The sequence below is a fragment of the Chenopodium quinoa genome, unplaced genomic scaffold (assembly GCF_001683475.1).
Source record: "Chenopodium quinoa cultivar QQ74 unplaced genomic scaffold, ASM168347v1, whole genome shotgun sequence".
Lineage (NCBI taxonomy): Eukaryota > Viridiplantae > Streptophyta > Magnoliopsida > Caryophyllales > Amaranthaceae > Chenopodium > Chenopodium quinoa.
This window is the reverse complement of record NW_018743518.1, coordinates 785,587-804,414: the sequence shown is the minus strand read 5'-3', so window position 1 is coordinate 804,414 and position 18,828 is coordinate 785,587. Positions and strand designations below refer to the sequence as shown.

Genomic DNA, 18,828 nt, shown 5'->3' with positions numbered 1-18,828 from the left:
ACCTCTTAATATTACTCCGTATGTGATAACTTAAAGGGGTAGGATATATACAAAGTATTTCATTTTATTACATACTCGTTCTTTCTTACCAGCATCATTTTAAAAGTTTGAAATAACTCTTATAAATAGTGTGTGGATATTTATATCCTTAAAATATTTACTTACACATTTTTCCTTATTAATGCTTCTAACATAAGGTCAAATCAAAAATATTTCCTGCACATAAATAATTATGGCGCGCGCATCGCGAACGTTATCCACCCTAATAGTATTAAAAAGATTTGTTTCGATGATTTTTTCATGATGAAGGCATGATTTTGGGTTTGGAATCTTATTCCTCTTCAATATCTAGATATATTACCACTGTAATAGATGCGAACCGCTTAGAATAATATCTATGCAATACTATTTGTTCATTTTAATTTCAAATACACTACTATTTGTCGGGTTTATCATTGTGTTGTGTCACTGAAAAAACCTTATGCATAACTGTACAAGATAGTTTAACAATTGGTTTGATAGATTAATAATAGCGCGATCATTATTGTAATTTAGCACCCACTTGTGGGTTGTGGCATAAACATTCGGTTTATTCTGGAATTATGCTTAGGCAAACTCCAGCATCACATGTTCTCAAGTTAATTTAGTAAGTATGATTCTTAAAAATTTTAATATTAAAATCTTATATAAATTTCACATAGTAAAATATACTCCACTAAACTTTCTACCCACATTGAAATCATGGGTTGTTTACTGTTAAGCATAACACAATAGTTTTATGCGATTTCCTAGTAAATTTTGATAAAATCATCTCATCAAGTATTTACTGCTCATAAATTATTCTAAAAATATATAATCCCGAGACTATAATAGAAAAGGCAATAGGTGAATCGTGAAGTCTTAACTTTGAATCTCGTCTAAGTGTGATACTTTGGTGTAGAATTGGAGTAAAATTTTTACTTAGGTACATTGTGAGTTAGTGACTTTTTGAGATAGCATGGTTGTAAAAATTTGACTTAAACCTTACATTACCTAAATTTCAAATTCTTGATGTAAGAATGAGACTCTAAAGGAGAAGCCCAACCTAATTGAGCTCCCCGCAAGCCTTAAATGACCTCTCAATTAAGTAATAGCCAAATAATCAAAACACAAATTTCCAATGTCCCACCAAAAACAATACCCATACCCTTCTTTTGTATTTTTTTCCCTGGATCACTTCTTGCTTTTTACATGAAAATTACACCCTTTAAAAAAATAAAAAAAAAGTCATCAATTTTTATTATATTCTCAAATCTCATCATAAAAGCATACTTTGTAGATAGTTGTTGGATAAATAAATAAATATTGTGAATTGACTAAACTAGATATTAGACAAATTATATGGTTGAAAAAGGATATAAATAACACATGTATTTAAGATTTATAAGAAAATGTAATGCCTTAAAAAGGTTGGGATAATATGACAACTAATATTAAACGGATAGGGTAGTATTAAAACTTTTTGTTTGACATTCATGCAGATTATGCTAATCTTCCATCTTTATTTATTCTATCTTTTGAGATTTTGAAAATAAATAATCGCATTGATCTTACTCTGTATTATCTTAAGCTATCAAAGTGAGTGCAACAGATTTTTATAATCAACAAAAAACATATAAGATCCTCTTATGTAAGCATTAGACCGACGTTGGTTTGATATAATTTTTATTGTGCTTGCATGTTCTCTTAATGCTTTAAGCTGCGTCGATGTCATGCATTATCACTCGAGAATTGGAACACTTGGATAATAGGATTCCCCTTTACTTAGTCGGCAAAGCACTAATAAGATACGGAGTATGAAAGATCTAAAATCTAATCTACACCACGCCCTTTATCAATCAAGTTTGGATAAAGATAATATTGTGTCCTGCCTACATGCCTAGGCTGTGGTAAGGCACAGCTCGTGGTCTAGCCCAAACCCACGTTTTAATGTGTTATTGTGTTGTGCTTGTGTGACTAAACTAAATTTAACTTGTGTTAGCATGCAATTCGCTAAGCCAGGTTGTGTCTTATCGTGCTTTGCTAAATAAAAAAAGTGCGGATGGGAACACTTTGGGCACACATAAAATGTGCCGTAACATGTGCCATACTTATTTGCGTTGGGATGTGCCACAGGCCAACACATTGACATCTTTAGGTGTGGGAGTGTGGTACAAGGGACCTCAGTGACTCACATTAGACAATTTGGCAGTTAAAGTAATGAAGAAAAACTTTCAAGAGATGCTTCTGGCATTGAGAAAAATGAGTGACAACATTCCCAGATTTACCTAAGCTAAATTTTGATTACAAGATTTGGTAATTTTTTCACCACCATGTAATATATTTATACTCTGAGCTATGCAGTAAGGAAAAGGGTTAAGTAATAACTAATAAGTATCACTCTCACACCAAGCCTTGTGCCCTTGTATAAGTACATGATCTTTGCGAACTCAAGGATATGCTTTCAAGTGGAAAATTTGACAAGATGGCCTGTATGAACGCTTTACTGCAGCCTGTTGAAACTTCTTCGTTGCAGCTTCATTTTCCTCTAGACTTGTTTGAACAAAATATCTAATCCACCAAGAAGCACTCCTCAATTTGGCCTTGACAAACAAAAGGTCAGGACATTAGTCTTGCTGTTGTCGGCAAAGCATATAAAATACTGGTGAATAAGAACTCCAAGATAAATGAACGATGCGTGCCAATAATTCACAGTAACAAGTTGAAGAGATTTTCTGAAAGATGCATCAGCATCTGATACACATAACTGGCCACAAAATGTTTTACACAGATGTACATTATGGCAAATTATGAACAAAGGCATACCAAACATAAAACTTACATCTCAACCCTCCAGCACATGGAATGAGCAAAGTTTGAAAATGAACATGCACCATATATAACTAACACTCCCTCTATCCCTAGATATTTAGCCACATAGGTCGCTTTCTACAGTAAGTAAAAATGTTAACTTCCCCATATTACTCTCTATACGGATCCTTCCTCAGTTGTGCTTCAACACTACTGAAGCACAAGATTCAACTGGAAACTATTTGGATGAGCTGAAAAGATTTAACCCTGTGGTTCTTTCTACTCTCCTTTTCCCTTCCCCCAAACTCTTTTGGCCATTGGCCCCCTGTCTGCACCCTCCTGGCCACCCCAAAATTGTATAAACAAAACATAAAGATGAGGAAATGAAACAAAACGGAGTATTCTGTGCAGCCCCTAACTCTTTCACGCAGAACTTTTCTTTCGGATTTTATATAATTAAACCCAGCTAAAGATGTGCAGTACAACAGTCCAAGCCAAAGACTGATGGAAATTTGTATTAAAAATACTGAAAAAAAACGATCTCCTTCTAAGTGGCACAGAACTTTGAAGTTTGCACAAAGTATCGAGAAGCAGTTAATACACAATGCAACTAAGATGCCTTTAAATGGAGCATAAGGTATATTAACTCTCATACAGCACTCAAAGATGAAAATGTGCAGAAGCATTCAATGCAAATGATGCATTGAGGGCCTTGAGGCACGATACTATCTCTAATCACTTTCTCTTTTTGTTATGTTCCCTGACTTCCCTCACAAATTTAATTTTAAATCTAAGTTTTCAAAACAAGACATCAGTAGTCATTTACCCCAAGCAAAGGGACAAGGGGTTGCAGACATGAGCAAAAGGTTAAAAGAAACTAAAGGTCCAATTTTCTCAGTAAGAAGCAGTAGTAGCCACCATAGTTTGACAAGCTCTAAGCATTGAGTTAGAAACAATAAATCTTTATTCTCCAGTCTCCACTTAATTAGTGCCCCACTGCAATTACTCTACTTCTAGCTATTTACAAACTGGGTATACTTGATCTATTCAGAATATGGACAAAAAAGTATCCTAAAAGCCAGCTGTGAGATGGATCACACTTTAACTATAAGAAAAAGGAAAGATTTACCCAATTGAAAAAGTATAAGGAATTAAGGATAACAAATGCATCACTTACAGGACGACCAAATTTGGATAGCTCAGCAACCTTGGCTCTCTGTTGTCGTCCAGGATAACCTATTATACAGGAAGACAAATCAGCAAATCTTCACAAATGAAAAAACATAATTAATATGAACCAGGATCATTTTAATTGAAACTTAGCTATTAGGATCTACGAAGTATAACTTAATTGCATACATATGTCTTATGCCCTATCACCTATGTCGTCCTTGCCATGCATAAGTGCTCACTGAAATCTATGATATGCTGATCAGATAGAATGTTTCTGTAGCTTTGACTTTTATGCTCTACAAAGGACGTGCCAATTGCCAGTGACCATACTTAAAAGATAAGAAACCTGTAACACTACACCTCATGGGATGTATAAGCTTAAAAATTATACTTCGTAACTTAAAAGTATGCCAACTCATGTTTCATCGCATTTCCAGAGACAAAAGAACAAACATAACCTTCATCATATACCAATTACCTAGTCATGCACTTGGTCTAGTATTGGAAAATGACGACAGATTCAAAAGGTAAAATTGGTGTTTGAGCAGAAACTAAATAAACTTGCGATGCTTTGGATCATTACCAGTGAAAATAACAAGACCCTCAGAAGCAACCCTTGCCAATTCAGGAAGTGTTCTGTTAAGGTATCTAGGAGACAAATAATCCAGTGCATCTGATACCATAACAAGTGAAAATGATTTTGCACGGTATGGAAGAGGAAATTTGATATCAGCAACCCGCACAATTGCTTTACGCACAAGTTTCTGGCACTGATTATCAGCATCATCAATGTCATATGGTTCCACTCCCCATGCTTCAGTGCCGTCTTCTTTTAATAGCTTAGATACTACAGAACAGGTATCAGGGCCTACATGTAATACTTTATGCATGCTGTCTACGTATGCTTTCTTTAGAATAGGTAAGGCCAGTTGCAGCTCTAACGTGCATGACACACCACCTACAGAAATGCAACAAGAAGGTCAAATACTGGAAAAATTCTCAGATCATCAGCTAGCTTCTTTTCTATTCTCCTGAGTCCTGGCTAAAAAGTAGAGAATTTTGGCTAAAAAGTAGCTTTCTGCATACAAGAAAGCTAAACATATTTAAGATATTATGAAGTTGCTTTCAGTAATTAGCTTAAGAAAAATATACATGTGGTTACCCCTCCTCCCTCGAAAAATAAAATGCATTGATACTAGAGTCCGTGTTACATACTTCATTGGCCAGTGGTGCTTGGTTTGGATACCCTAATTATCTCTAGCTTGTGAAATACATCTTAGCAACTGACAAATAAAAGTCATACCCATTATACAGCGATTCTCGTTAAGAAATGTGCACACAAACAATAGCATTACCACAAGTTAAATTTATATCACTGCTATGCTAACCTACACACAAGAAACCAAGGAGTGAGTTATAGAATGCAAAGCTACCTTCAAATTTACTCACAACATCAACCCCTCTTGTCCAACCTGCAACATGTGAAAGTTAAAAGTTTACACATTGATTTATAAATCAGAGGTGAAGGTGTAAATGAAAATAATTGAAAGTTATTAACAAGAGCAAAAGCTAATAAGTAATACAATACATTACAAACCTGAAATGCTGTACGAGTAGGCAAAGAAAAGAATTGTACCCTGAAATTGACAAGAAAGTATAAGAAAATTTCTTTGAAAAGGCATGCCCGCATAAGAAAAAGTTGTTTTACACGAATAAAGAAAAGAGAAGTACCAAAAGCACAAGCCCTATAGTCAAAAGAGGTGACGAACGTGACTTTAATTGCACTGACCCTCCCAAAGAAATGGTCCCACTATCAACTAACCGCCGAGTAGGATTTACAGGTCTACGTGACATCGCAAAAAGTAATGGCAAAGACTATGGTATGCAAACTTGCAGTCCCCTAGCTCCTGCAAGATAACAGAACAAACAATCAGATTAATTTGCAGGATATAATCAGGGCATGTCAACATAAAGTGAATAATCTGTTGAATAAAGGGGATATCATGTTATTATATTGGCTAACTTGATGAGCCATCTAAGGTAGATATCGCATCTAGGACAGGATGGAATGAGATGCGATGGAATGGGAGCCTAAGAATTTATTGCCTAAGAATTTAATCAACAGTTCTACTCCTCTATTCTAACATGGCATCATCAATTACCATTTATTTAAGCACCTCCCTTCATATTTACTGCCACTGTACTATTTCAATTACCAATCATTTACAGATGGAGGGATCATATGTTTTGTTCTGCTTTAAATGCACAACAAAACATGGAGGCCTCTTCCCATGTTTTCTACAAAACGGTGTATGGCCATAATCAACGGTCTATGGCCATATAGTATCGAACTATTGACTAGAAATAGTGAAATACATTCCCTAGCCAAAAACAGAGGAGCTACATAGTGCATAGACTCTCTAACATGTACATTATAATTTTCTATCCAGCAACTAAAGTTCCCAAAAAGATGATTTTGATTTTGGAAACATCTTCCACCAAATTCAAAAGCAGAGTTAGTTCTATTTCCCGCAAAGAAAGCAGCTACTTAATTCTAATAATCACTGAACAGCAGAGCACCATAGCGTCTTTTCACCATCAAAATTATAACCCTTCTCGTCTTTTCTAGCCACTCCTAAAACACATTTCAAACTCATTCGCCAATGATTAACCTACCTTAAATTTTTTTTGATTTTAGCATGTTTATGAAATGACATGATCACTACACATTACACAGCAATCAAAACCACCCAATGGGCCCCAATCTGTGACATTTCCAGCAAGAAACTAACTATTTCATCGCAAACTGCTACCTCGTCCCTCCATCCCACTTTAATACGCCACATTTACAGGTAACATGTAAGGAATTCCCCCAAAATACAATAAACATCCTTGGTAATCAATAAAACAGAGAAAAAGCAGGCATTTCCGGGAATGCGCAAAATTTCACCAGCAATTTAGGGTTCAGGCTGTAATCAAACCCCTCATAATTAGAAACCCATATTCAAATTAATACAGTTTGTGAAATTACACAAAAATTATATACAAATGCCATAAAAAAGACTCAAAATAATAGCAAAAATCGACAGATAATGAAAATTAATAACAAAAAACAATCAAACTAATAGAAAACGAATAAACCCAGGTAAAATGCAAACAATATACAATTCAAGAAATTGAAAAGATAACATAAAATAAAGCAACAAGCAACAATTATCGAAAGCAAAGAATAAGAAAATGGGGAAATTAAATGAAATAAATTGGTAAAATAAGAAATAAAACCTGGAAATGAATGATTAAAAATTAGGAAATCTTGGATATAAATGACGAGGATTCGTAATTAGATCTGAGGCCTTCTCTCTCTTACTAGAAGCTCAAAATGAGAGTAAGATACTTAAACAATGGAACTGTTGTAACGCCTTGGTCCAAAGCCAAGGTTTTCAACTTATTATTCGATTTTTGTTGCTTTATTTTCTTTTTTTCAATGGGAAAATTATAAGAACCATGAATCATTTTATGAAATTATATTACTCCTGTCTTTTATTTAAGCTCGGACAAATTTATGCATTTAGGTTAACAATATTATATGGACGTATGATACAAAAATAAACCCACCAAAATAGCATATGGGACAATCTTTAAGGGATGAGAGGTCAAGAAAATACAAAGTATATTAATTAATAAATTGTGTGAATGGTACTTCGTATTATAGAAATAATTCGAACTTTGCTCTACAACGATGACTAATCTATATTTTGGCTAAGGGTCTAAAATATTTTTTATTTATTTGTTATGATAAATTATTAATTAACGAGCAGTATTTTTTTTTTTTTAATGAAAGTTGACAATGAGTCTTTAGAAATCTCAATTGGGTGTATATCTAAACAACTTGAGAGTCCTAACCGGCCTAGTACCCTAGTGTATTGGCTCACGAAACCACGATGTACATGAACAGCGAGTGCCACACACCAACATGCTAAGAAATTTGCTTATCAATTTCACTATCAATGAAACTATTGATTTTATTTTCTTTTTTTTAATAAAAAATATGTTGGTAGAAAACTAGAAAAGGAACAACGCCATAACAAAGCATCTTTATAATAAGAAGTTAAAGAATCCACAATCTGAGCAGATGAAATTGAGCTACAAGTTCATAATTAATGACAGACAAAGAAGGAGAAATTTTATCTCCCACAAAATAAACATCATTTACAAGTAGAAATAATACAAAGTTCTTATTCATCAATTAACTTCAGTCCTGAAGACAATGCTCATCAGCCTAAACAACAAAGAATTGGAATATAGAAGGATGAACTAAAGACCCATAATAACTGAAGTTTATAGCCTAAATAACAAAGAATCATGCTTAATTTTATTTGGATAGCAATTATTGCAAGCTCCTTTCGTGCAGTTGTGCTAATGAGAAGAACCAGATGTTATCGCTGGCAAGAAAGTGGATACCCTGCAATTATTCAGCAGTAGCTTCTTTCAAATAAGCGATCAGGTCTGCACGATCTTGTGGTTTCTTCAAACCAGGGAAAACCATCTTTGTTCCAGGAATGTACTGCATGGCACCCACAATATGTACAAGTTAATTCTAAGAAATATTTTTCAATACTATCTCCAACATTCATACATCAACTTATTCAAATCAAAGAGAGCAGTTATATTGGCCTTAATAGCATCACAGCATGTAGATCTCCTATATATGTAGCTGCCTCTGCCCTTATTAAAAGCTAACATAGTGTAAAGTTATAAGGATCAAGAAATTTAAAACCTACTCAAAGTGTATGTTTAATTATAATTGGGACGGACAAAATGATATATAGGAATAACCTACTAGTAGTAATATGCCAACTTGTAATTGGGACAGACAAAAATGATGTAAGACTAAATTATGTTAGCATTCTGCTGCAGTGGAAGAAGTATATCACAATTGAGGAGCAAGAATAGAAGATTTTGCTCAGTTATATCGACTTTGAAACGAACTTGAAGAAAGCTAAAACGGGGCAACAATGTACAAACACTACACAACTTGTACAGCATAAAGACAAGGGTGAAGAAGTGGAGGTAAATCTTTCAGACAAATAGATATAATAGGAGACATCAGCCTATATACTCAATACTCAAACTCCCCTAGTTCAAATCAACTAACCATGTCAAAATACTCTAAACGCATGACATGTAATTTTGGACGAAAAACATGCAAATTAGTTTATACTACAGCCAATTTTCACACTACGAACTTGTTAAACACTTGTGGCACGCAAATTAAGATCAAACATAGGCTTCAGGAATCAATTTGACGAAAAGAATACAATTGGGTCATCAACATACCTTCTTTGGGTTCAGCAGGTAGTCGTACAATGTATCTTCTCCCCACAAAACGGCCTTATTCTTGTTAGCAGAAGAGTAAGAATATCCTGCAGCTGAGCCTGACTGCCTCCCGAAAAGACCATTTAGATTAGGACCTATAATGTCATAAAACTGAATCAGAATAGCTACAATACAGACTCATGGTATTGTCAGAGGCAGCCAAAATATACTTCTGCATTTAATTCATAACACCAATGACGGAAGAAGCATAAATCAGCCAAAAGTACCAAAGTAGATTAAAATAAATAAATAAATAAATAAGCATTCTCAAATAACTGTCAGACACAACACGACGTTACCGAGAACATAACAAGACCACTAATCACAAAAAGTTATAAGATACATAACCATTATAATACACATCTTACATGATCATGATCAACCACCACATCGACAGAAACTTGAAGACCATAATAATACAATACAACAAAGGTTATATAATGAATAACTAAGTATCACATGTAAGTGCCATGATGTTTGTAGAAGAAATTATAGGCCAAACGCGTAATGTAACAAATTAAAAGATAAAAGCACAAATAAGACCCTCTAATGATACAACTTAACAAATACAAGTTCACTGAAACATCATTGTGGTTGAATATGATAGAGATATATCAACAAATCAGCATTGCCCAAGTCCATATTAAAATCGTCTAATTGAAGCTATAGACCTAAGAAAATTACAAATACGAAACCCCCTCATAAATCATCCACATATAACTTAAGCCACCAATACCCTTCAATAACCAAGTTATAATCTAGAGCTCCTTATTCAGCATTGAATCACAATCTCTAATAGGTGTACATAGTAGCGCGCGCTTACACCGTACAGAAGTAGCAACTAGCAACAAAGCTAGCTTTGGAATCACAATCTCTAATAATAGCTCTTACATAATTAGCAACAACTCAAGTGTTTGAATCACAATCTCTAATAGGTGCACAAAGCCTTGATCACACATAATAAGTAGCAACATCGCAAGTGTTCGGAATCACAATCTCGATTAGCTGAACGTTTACATAAGTAGCAACAAGGCGTTCAATTGTTCAAATCACAATCTCTAATTAGCATTTAATCAGAGCACCAACTCATTAACTAGCAATTCTAACCCAAAATCTGAAATTAGAGCACAATTAATAATTCTAAGCTGGCTGATTATTTGATCATCTAACATTTAACACAAATTCCATAACTTGATTAAACAACACTAACATATACTCATTTCTACTACGTTCATATATTTTTATGAAGAAGGGGAAAAATAAGAAAAAAAGACCTTGCTTATGACCAGCGCCTTTTTCGACAGTGTGACATTGAGCACATTTAGTCCTGAAAATCTTGGCTCCTGAATCTTTGTTTCCTGCTGGTGCTTCACTAAAACTTGCCATTTTTAGTAACAAACAACAAAGATTGTTTAACTTGCTACAATTAGTCTGAAAATCAGTGGAAGAAAATGGAAAGTAAAGAGGAAAGGAGATTTTTGAGAGACGAAAATTGAAGAAACTTCTAGAAAGTAGAGGGATTATTTATCACGAAACCTGTCTTCAGTCTTCTGGTAGCCTTGTTATTAATGGACGAAATCAAGCCACGTGTCTACTTAAAACGACCATCTTTTTTGATTAGTAGGACTACATTAGAGCAAGTGTTCTGCTTAAATATTTTTTTTATTAGCAACGTGACCGACGCGATGCTTGTTAAAATGGCATGGAGCCGACATTGCATGCCATGACACAACATGAAAAAAGCATGATATGAGATACGAACATGAGATAGACATGGCATACTACATTAGCGTACCATACCATTGAAAAAGTACGTAAAGCCCGACTCGACAAAGTACGCCAGAAGCACAAGGACCATGCCTGTATGTTGTATCCCCGTTTAAAAGCATCAACGCATCACACATTGCTAAGTAGGCTCAACTCATGGGGAAGGCAAAGCCAATGCAAGTTAAGGCGCTCAAATCATACCAGATTACCAGGAGCAGCAGGAATTATGATAAGAACAGGAACACAATGTGGTGGTCCAACGACCTTAACCTTGACCCCACTGTAAAGATCAAAATTGATGGTTCATGGACGAAAGGAATAACAGGAAGAGAAGGGGACTGGGAAGCTGCGGTTGGCTGGGTAATTTATGAGAATGGCTACAAGGTAACGCAGGGGAGTGCTAGAATCCTCGCTACAACCCCCTTACAAGCTGTAGCAGCGGCTGCCCTCCTTGCCCTGCACAGTTTTGATCTCGTAGGTAAGAGCATCATCATTCTGACTGACTGCAGTAAGCTTATTCATGGCCTCCAGAACCCAGACGCTGCAGATCGGGAGATCAAGGCGATAATTAGCGACATCAACACCATAGCTGACTCCTTAGCTCTCTGATGTTTAATAAGCCTAGTAGAACTGTAATAGCTGAAGCCCACAACCTGGCCTCAAGAACTAGGATGGGCTAATTTATTCTGTTGTTTCTTGGTTGTCAAAAAATAAAATAAAAAAAACAAAAAAAAAAAAGGCACACAACCAACTTCAAAATTCTGGTAGTTTTTCTACCACTACAGGGATGACAATATGGTTTGACAGACCCGGAAAAAAAATCAGTTGTTAAATGAATAAAACTAATTGGTCAGCATAAACACATTCAGGACAAATGAATTTAAGGGTCCTTGTTCCACTTCTGGAGAAGTAAGTATTAACAAAGTGACAACCAACTCTAGACCACGACCTGCAGGATATTATGCATCTGTAAGAAAGAAATGAATCGTTGAAAGTTTCACAAAATCTTAACGATTACAATTCAAACCATTTGTAAACCTTAATACAGCTTCTGTGACAAAAGAGATGGAACATTTTCCGATTTCTTCCCTTCTACAGAAGCAAATCAAGTCTGTAAGTCATCTGTAAACAATTGTTTAAACCAGGCCATAGCAGCAAGGTATAATATGAATCGAGGGTGACGTTTCCTCATCATGGTAAAACTTATTTGCAAAAACGAATTCTAAGTTGGTCTCGCTAAGGAAAATAACTCATTTTTTGATCAAAATTCTCCTTTGATCTCTCCTGACAAAAGGAATGAAGTATATAAGGTGCAATCAGATCACTGGGTAGATTCCTTCAGATATGCAATAAGGTCAGCACGATCTTGCGGCTTCTTCAAACCAGGGAACACCATCTTTGTGCCGGGAATGTACTGCATGATTAAAAATGGTGTAAGTAGATTGTGACAGAGACAAGTTACCACACAACACTACTACATTCGATGACAACTTGTTTTTTACAACATTAATTAAACAAACACAGCCTCAGAATAAAACGAAATTCCTCAGGTCGAAAGAATCATATCATGCAAACCAAGACAGTTAAATTGCCCAAAGTTCAAATTTATGACATCAATGAAACAAGATCCAACTTATAAGGCTTCGTCTACATAATATTCAGCTTTCATAACTCTATCAGGGAGAAAGATTCCAAAGATAACATAAGCTTCTAGGCCAAGTCTTTCTCAACAAAGACAAGCTTTTTTTTATGAAAGATAGGCAAGTTATCCATTTGTCATGGCATCTGAACAAGCTGGTTTGTTTTCAGAACACAGAGAAAATTCTAAATCTCAGTTTTACGTTTTCAAGTGAAGACAGGGAGCAAAAAAAAAGACAGCTTAGTAGAAACCATATGACATAAAACACAGACAGGTAAACACGTGACAGGAGAACATTTCAAGTGCTTTTGAGTATTTTTGACAACTGAACCAGATTTCTTAGAAAACAAGAGAAAAAGTAGAAGATTCCATATGTAACAATTTTATAGATAGATAACAAACCTTCTTGGGGTTGAGCAAGTAGTCGTATAGTGTGTCTTCACTCCAAACGACAGCCTTGTTCTTGTTAGCAGCAGAGTAAGAGTACCCAGCAGCTGTACCAGATTGCCTACCAAAAAGACCATTTAGATTTGGACCTGATTCAACACAAAACAGAATTAGAAAAGCTTGATATAACTCATTGTTGACAAACAAATTATTCTCAGATGCTATTAAAAAAAACAGCTAATGACAGAGCATATACAAGATAATTATTGGGTCAAGCAGCAAAAACTTGTTAATAGACCATATAAGCAAAATCATGTCATCACATCAAGGGGCAACAGACACACAGAGATATCTACAGACTACAAATACAATTAAAGTTGATCAACTAACACTCTAGAAATTCAAGCAACTGGACACAACTCATTCCAATTGCATCGTCTGAATATTTTCAAATATCAAGCAGTTGGTTCACATTGAGATACAGCCTAGACATGTTTGGTATCAAGACAGATGTTTCCTGAGCTTATGCAAAGCAAGCATCAATATGGTACATTGCATCGAAGGGTTCTAAAGTCCGGTCCTAAATAGCTCATTTTGGAACAAAGAAGCTGAGTAATAAAGAATGCAAGTCACTTATTACTTGGTCTGTATTCATTAAATGAGCCCAATATTACATTATCCTATTTCCCTTGAGGAAGAATAGAGCTCAAACCTTGAAAATGTAAAATCAATCATTCATAGGTAAGCTAGAAAGGTATCTCCACGAGAAAATCTAAGACATATTTGCATAACCGTAACAACAAAAACACAATGAGACAAAAAATAAGCTACTTTAAACAAAAAATTAATATGCACATCTGAAACTACAATTAATAGACAATGGAAACCCAAACTGCATATCAAATTACTCAAAAATGAAGTCATTCGAATACAATTATAAATTATAATTATAATTACGTAAACAAAGAATTGAATCAAGTTGTTGTTCCATCAACATTTCTAAACAAGAATTTTACTGTCTTAATCTAATCATTTTGCAAAAGAAAAGTAAACCTTGTGCCACCTTATTCAACATAAAGCAACTGCTAAACTTTCCACAAATGTCCTCTCTACTTTACAATTTAATTCCAAGAATCTCTCATTCAAACATCTTAAGAGCATAATGTACAATTACGCCATATACAACTCTCATTCAAACATCAATTTGAAATGCGTAATTCAACTCAAAATAAAGGTGGACAACTCAAAGCAATTCACAGACTTAATCTATGCTTAAAGTCAATCAATCAATAACTCTCAACGATCAACCTCGAAATTTCATAGAACATTAAACCTAAATCAATTTCATGCAAAACCAACCAATCGCAGAACCTCGAAAGTCGAAACTAACAATAATCATAATCAAAGCAGATCTAATTCGCAATTCATAGATCCAAATCTAAAATCCACATAAAAGATCATAACAGTAACAAAATAAGAACAAATCAAATTCTGGAAATTTTTTTTAATATAAATAAAAAAAATAGAAAAATACCTTGTTTGTGACCAGCGCCTTGCTCAACGGTGTGACATTGAGCGCACTTAGTCTTGAAGATCTTAGCTCCAGTATCCTTGTTACCAGCAGGTGCTTCGCCAAAAGTCGCCATTACTTTCTCTCTCTTCTGGTTTTTTTTTTTTTTTTTCTTTTGGTTCAAGAAAGAAGAAGGCAAATGCGAAAATTTTCTAGGTATGAGAAACCTTTGAAGAAAGGAAAGGGTTTGGGCCGAAGAAAGAAGGTCGGTGGGCCACCATTTTTCAAAGGTTAGCGTGTAATTATATAAGGCTAGACTCTAGTCTAGGCATCTTAGCCTACACCCCTTCCTAAACTCATCGTTTAACACCCCTTTCCCAAATACTTACTTTTACAGTAACTACATAGTAATATCCGTACTATTTCCCCCACCCCATATATACATAAGAAAAAAAAACTATTATCATTTCACTTTCTCTCTCCTCACCCATTTTCTACATTTTCTCTCTCTACATCTATTTTTTGCATTTTCAAATATGAAATTTCTATAAATTTGTGACAAATTATCAAAAAAAATTGTTCAGTTACTACATAATTCAACTAATCAAGGTCGAAATTCAAAGGAGTAAGTGATTTTGTTCATATTTAGTTCAAAAAAGAATATAAAACGAACCCTAGTTTTAGTAATTTTTTGTTGCAATTGTGTTACAGGATCATCATCGAAGTATAAAACATAGAAAAAGATTATGAACTATTGCATTTTAGTATTTTTTACTAATTTTCGTTTAAAAACTAGTAATCTGAACAAGTAGCTTTTCATTTTTGGGTATAAACTATGAAGTATTCTCTCTTTTTTTTTTTGGGCCGTTGAAGGAAATAGTTTCAGAGAAGAACATCAAAGAATCTGGAGAAAAGTAAACATTAATTGAATTAGTTTGTAGCGTTTCTTTTTTACTGAATGTTCATTTCCGTTTCAATAAATGTTCATTTATATACTAGTATACAATCATTCACATGTTAATAGATGATTAATATAAATATATTACTACATTTATATATCACAACATAGTCATTGTATTAATGTTAATTCTTTTTCATAGTTTGGAGTGGAAAATTATTACTACATAGTCATTGTATATATAAATGTTCATTATTTTTCATAGTTTGGAGTGGAAAGTGATTTTAGATGAATATTCGGTTGTATTTTGGTAGATGTTCAATCGCATAAAAGTATATGGTTTTCACATATTAATATACGATTACTAGAATTTTGTTAAATATTTATATTTTGGTCATCTTCTTCAAATACTTCATGCTCGGTTAAATTTTGAGTTTCAACATATGTCTTTTTTCAGATGGATGTATGATAAATCACATATTGATAGCTTCAAGTGTTATTTACGTATATATTTCATGTTCATCGATTGATATCTTTCATAGGCATTTTTAAACTAATGCATGTTCATTTATATATTAATAGATGTACATTTTCATATTCAATTATGTAAATATGTTCATTATTGTATTAATAGTTGTTCATTCCATATTAATAGATGATCAATTCTACAAATATATATGTTCATTTATATATTAATATATGTTCATTTCCATATCGATCATTTCAATTGTTATATTTTCATATTCATATGAAAATTGGTTCATTTCAACACTTATTCTTGCTCAAATCTAACTAAAAAAATCTTGTTTTTGTCGATTAGTTAAACAAAGAATCGTGGATATTTAGCAAGGAAAAAAAAGAAAGATCAGACGACAAAAATAAGGAAATCAAGAATGCATGGATTCGCGCAACATCAATATGTGTACAATTGAATTGTATATTTAATATTCAATAGTTTAATTTTTGGTGATATACAATTTCTATTTGATTTTAATAAGAAGGATATAAACTTTTTGTTTCCCAAAGTATTATTACAAATCACATCGTTCAAAAGCAAACATTTAAATAGTATATATATAATACTAATATTTTTTTACGACTTTGAACCATCATTCACTAACTATATTAGAATATGTTCATAAACACACCTTAACGATCAATAGGAAACTGTACAAAAGTTAAACATTCAGTTCTTGTATCAAGTCACTCATAGGATCTAATATTTCTACACTTATTATCTTTATAACCCCTTATTAGAACAAATAAATCCTTTCATAAAAAATGAGCCATCCTTTCGCCTCTTACTCCTCCTAACTCTGATCCCAAACCTTTCATAAAAGCATACTCATTATATATTTCATAAGCATCATCTACCGAAGGAAATTGTTTCCTCCGAAAATCAAAGTGACTTGCTTCTTCAAAAATAACAGCATCCTCTATTCCCACTGCAATAATTAAAAATGTAATAAATGAACAAATACAGTAGCAATAATGGTCAATTACAATAATGCATTTGATCAATTACAGTAAAATTACCATATGTAAAAATATATATGATCATCTATAGTTACATAACTAAACATTATTAATGAAACTACAAAACAGTGATAATCATTAAAAGTTGCATGTACAACTTATAATTCCATAAACACAAGTGTATATATAAATGAACATTTATAATTGCATAATTGGACATTATTACAACAAAACAGAATAACAAATGTTAAACTATTTTTTTTGAGGGAATAAATATTAAAATATGTTCACTAGTTAAAATTTACATGAGCATCTTTAAAAGAATGAAAATCATTCAAATTTACATGTACAACATATATTTTCGTATACGACTACAATAAACCTATAGTTTACTACAGAAACATACATTAAACATAAATGAACATTTACTATTACACAAGTGATCATTTTTTTACTAAAAGTATTTTTAAACGATACACCAATGTGATAAAAATAAACGATTTGGCAAAATAATAACAACTATAAATGTTCATATAAGACGCACAAAACTGGAAAGGCAACAATCAAATAATAAGATTACAATCAAAATTACAAAATAAAAACAATTACACAAATAGAAAATTTTCTCTCCTTACCCATTTTTCTCCATTTTCTCTCTCTACACCCGTTTTGTATTTTCTTTCTCCAAACCCATTGATATACTTTTTCTAATAGAAAATTTCTACAAATTAGTGACAAATTATCAATAAAAATTGTTCAATCATTACAAAATTCAACAAAACAAGGTCGAAATTCGAAAAAAATAAGATATTTTGTTCATATTTGGTTCAAAAACAAGTATGAACCCTAGGTTTTACTAAATTTTTGTTGTTATTGTATTTCAAAACAAAAATCGAAACATCAACAATGGAAAATGCATCAACGTAAGTATTCGCTATATTTTTAGGAATTTTTGTTCAAAAACTAGTCAAATGATTTTTTTTTTTGTACAGTGAAGAAAACAGTTCCAAAGAAGGAAAACATATGTTCTGGAAAAATTTAAGTATTAATAAAATTAATTCGTTGTGAATTTTTACTTTTGATAAATGTTCATTTTTATTTTGATAAATGCTCATCTATACATTTGTATACTATTATTCATATGTTTTTTCTGTTTTTTTTTTTTTTTTTTTTGAAAAAACTATCATTTACATATTAATAGATAATTAATATAAATGCTCATTTATTTAATAATTCATAGTCATTCGTGTAATAATGTTCATTTTTTTCATAGTCTGAAGTGGAAAATTATTTGACGAATGTTCATTTTTTATTTTGGTAAATGTTCAATCACACAATAGTATTTGGTCATTCACAATTTCATATATTAACATACGATTATTAGAAATTTGATAAATGTTCATATTCTTTTGTTATCTACTTCAAATGTTTCATGAACATTTCAATTTTGAATATTTCAATATATACATTTTCTCATATGAATATATGGTCAATCACATATTGATATATAGCTTCAAGAGTTCATTCGCGTATATATTTCATGTTCATCAATTGTTATCTTTCATGCATGATCATTTTCAAACTAATATATGCTCATTTATAGAGAAATAGTTGTTCATTTTCATATTGAATACGTAAATATGTTCATTTATGTGTTAATAGTTGTTCATTTTTATATCGATAAATGGTCATTTCCATACTAATATATATTCATTTATATACTAATAGATTTTCATTTCCATATCAATCATGTCAATTGTTATATTCACTCAT

The 18,828-nt window shown here is 32.9% G+C and overlaps 3 protein-coding genes across 3 annotated transcripts; all 3 read right to left on the bottom strand.

The window, feature by feature from the left end:
• Nucleotides 1–2,236: 2,236 nt before the first annotated feature.
• On the bottom strand, nucleotides 2,237–7,513 carry LOC110740018 (uncharacterized protein At3g49720-like). The gene is made up of 7 exons (XM_021920499.1): nucleotides 7,285–7,513; nucleotides 5,734–5,909; nucleotides 5,600–5,639; nucleotides 5,436–5,474; nucleotides 4,586–4,960; nucleotides 4,007–4,065; nucleotides 2,237–2,621 (listed from the first exon to the last, which is right to left on the bottom strand). Exons 2-7 carry the CDS (start codon nucleotides 5,854–5,856, stop codon nucleotides 2,469–2,471), a joined length of 789 nt encoding a protein of 262 aa, XP_021776191.1. The 5' UTR covers nucleotides 5,857–5,909; nucleotides 7,285–7,513; the 3' UTR covers nucleotides 2,237–2,468.
• A 559-nt stretch (nucleotides 7,514–8,072) lies between these two features.
• Nucleotides 8,073–10,898, bottom strand: LOC110740016 (cytochrome c-like). The gene is made up of 3 exons (XM_021920497.1): nucleotides 10,653–10,898; nucleotides 9,340–9,473; nucleotides 8,073–8,566 (listed from the first exon to the last, which is right to left on the bottom strand). The coding sequence occupies exons 1-3, from the start codon at nucleotides 10,762–10,764 to the stop codon at nucleotides 8,471–8,473; spliced, it is 342 nt and encodes a 113-aa protein (XP_021776189.1). The 5' UTR covers nucleotides 10,765–10,898; the 3' UTR covers nucleotides 8,073–8,470.
• Nucleotides 10,899–12,083: 1,185 nt separating this feature from the next.
• On the bottom strand, nucleotides 12,084–14,954 carry LOC110740017 (cytochrome c-like). Its single transcript, XM_021920498.1, has 3 exons — nucleotides 14,706–14,954; nucleotides 13,187–13,320; nucleotides 12,084–12,559 (listed from the first exon to the last, which is right to left on the bottom strand). The coding sequence occupies exons 1-3, from the start codon at nucleotides 14,815–14,817 to the stop codon at nucleotides 12,467–12,469; spliced, it is 339 nt and encodes a 112-aa protein (XP_021776190.1). The 5' UTR covers nucleotides 14,818–14,954; the 3' UTR covers nucleotides 12,084–12,466.
• Between the last annotated feature and the right edge of the window lie 3,874 nt (nucleotides 14,955–18,828).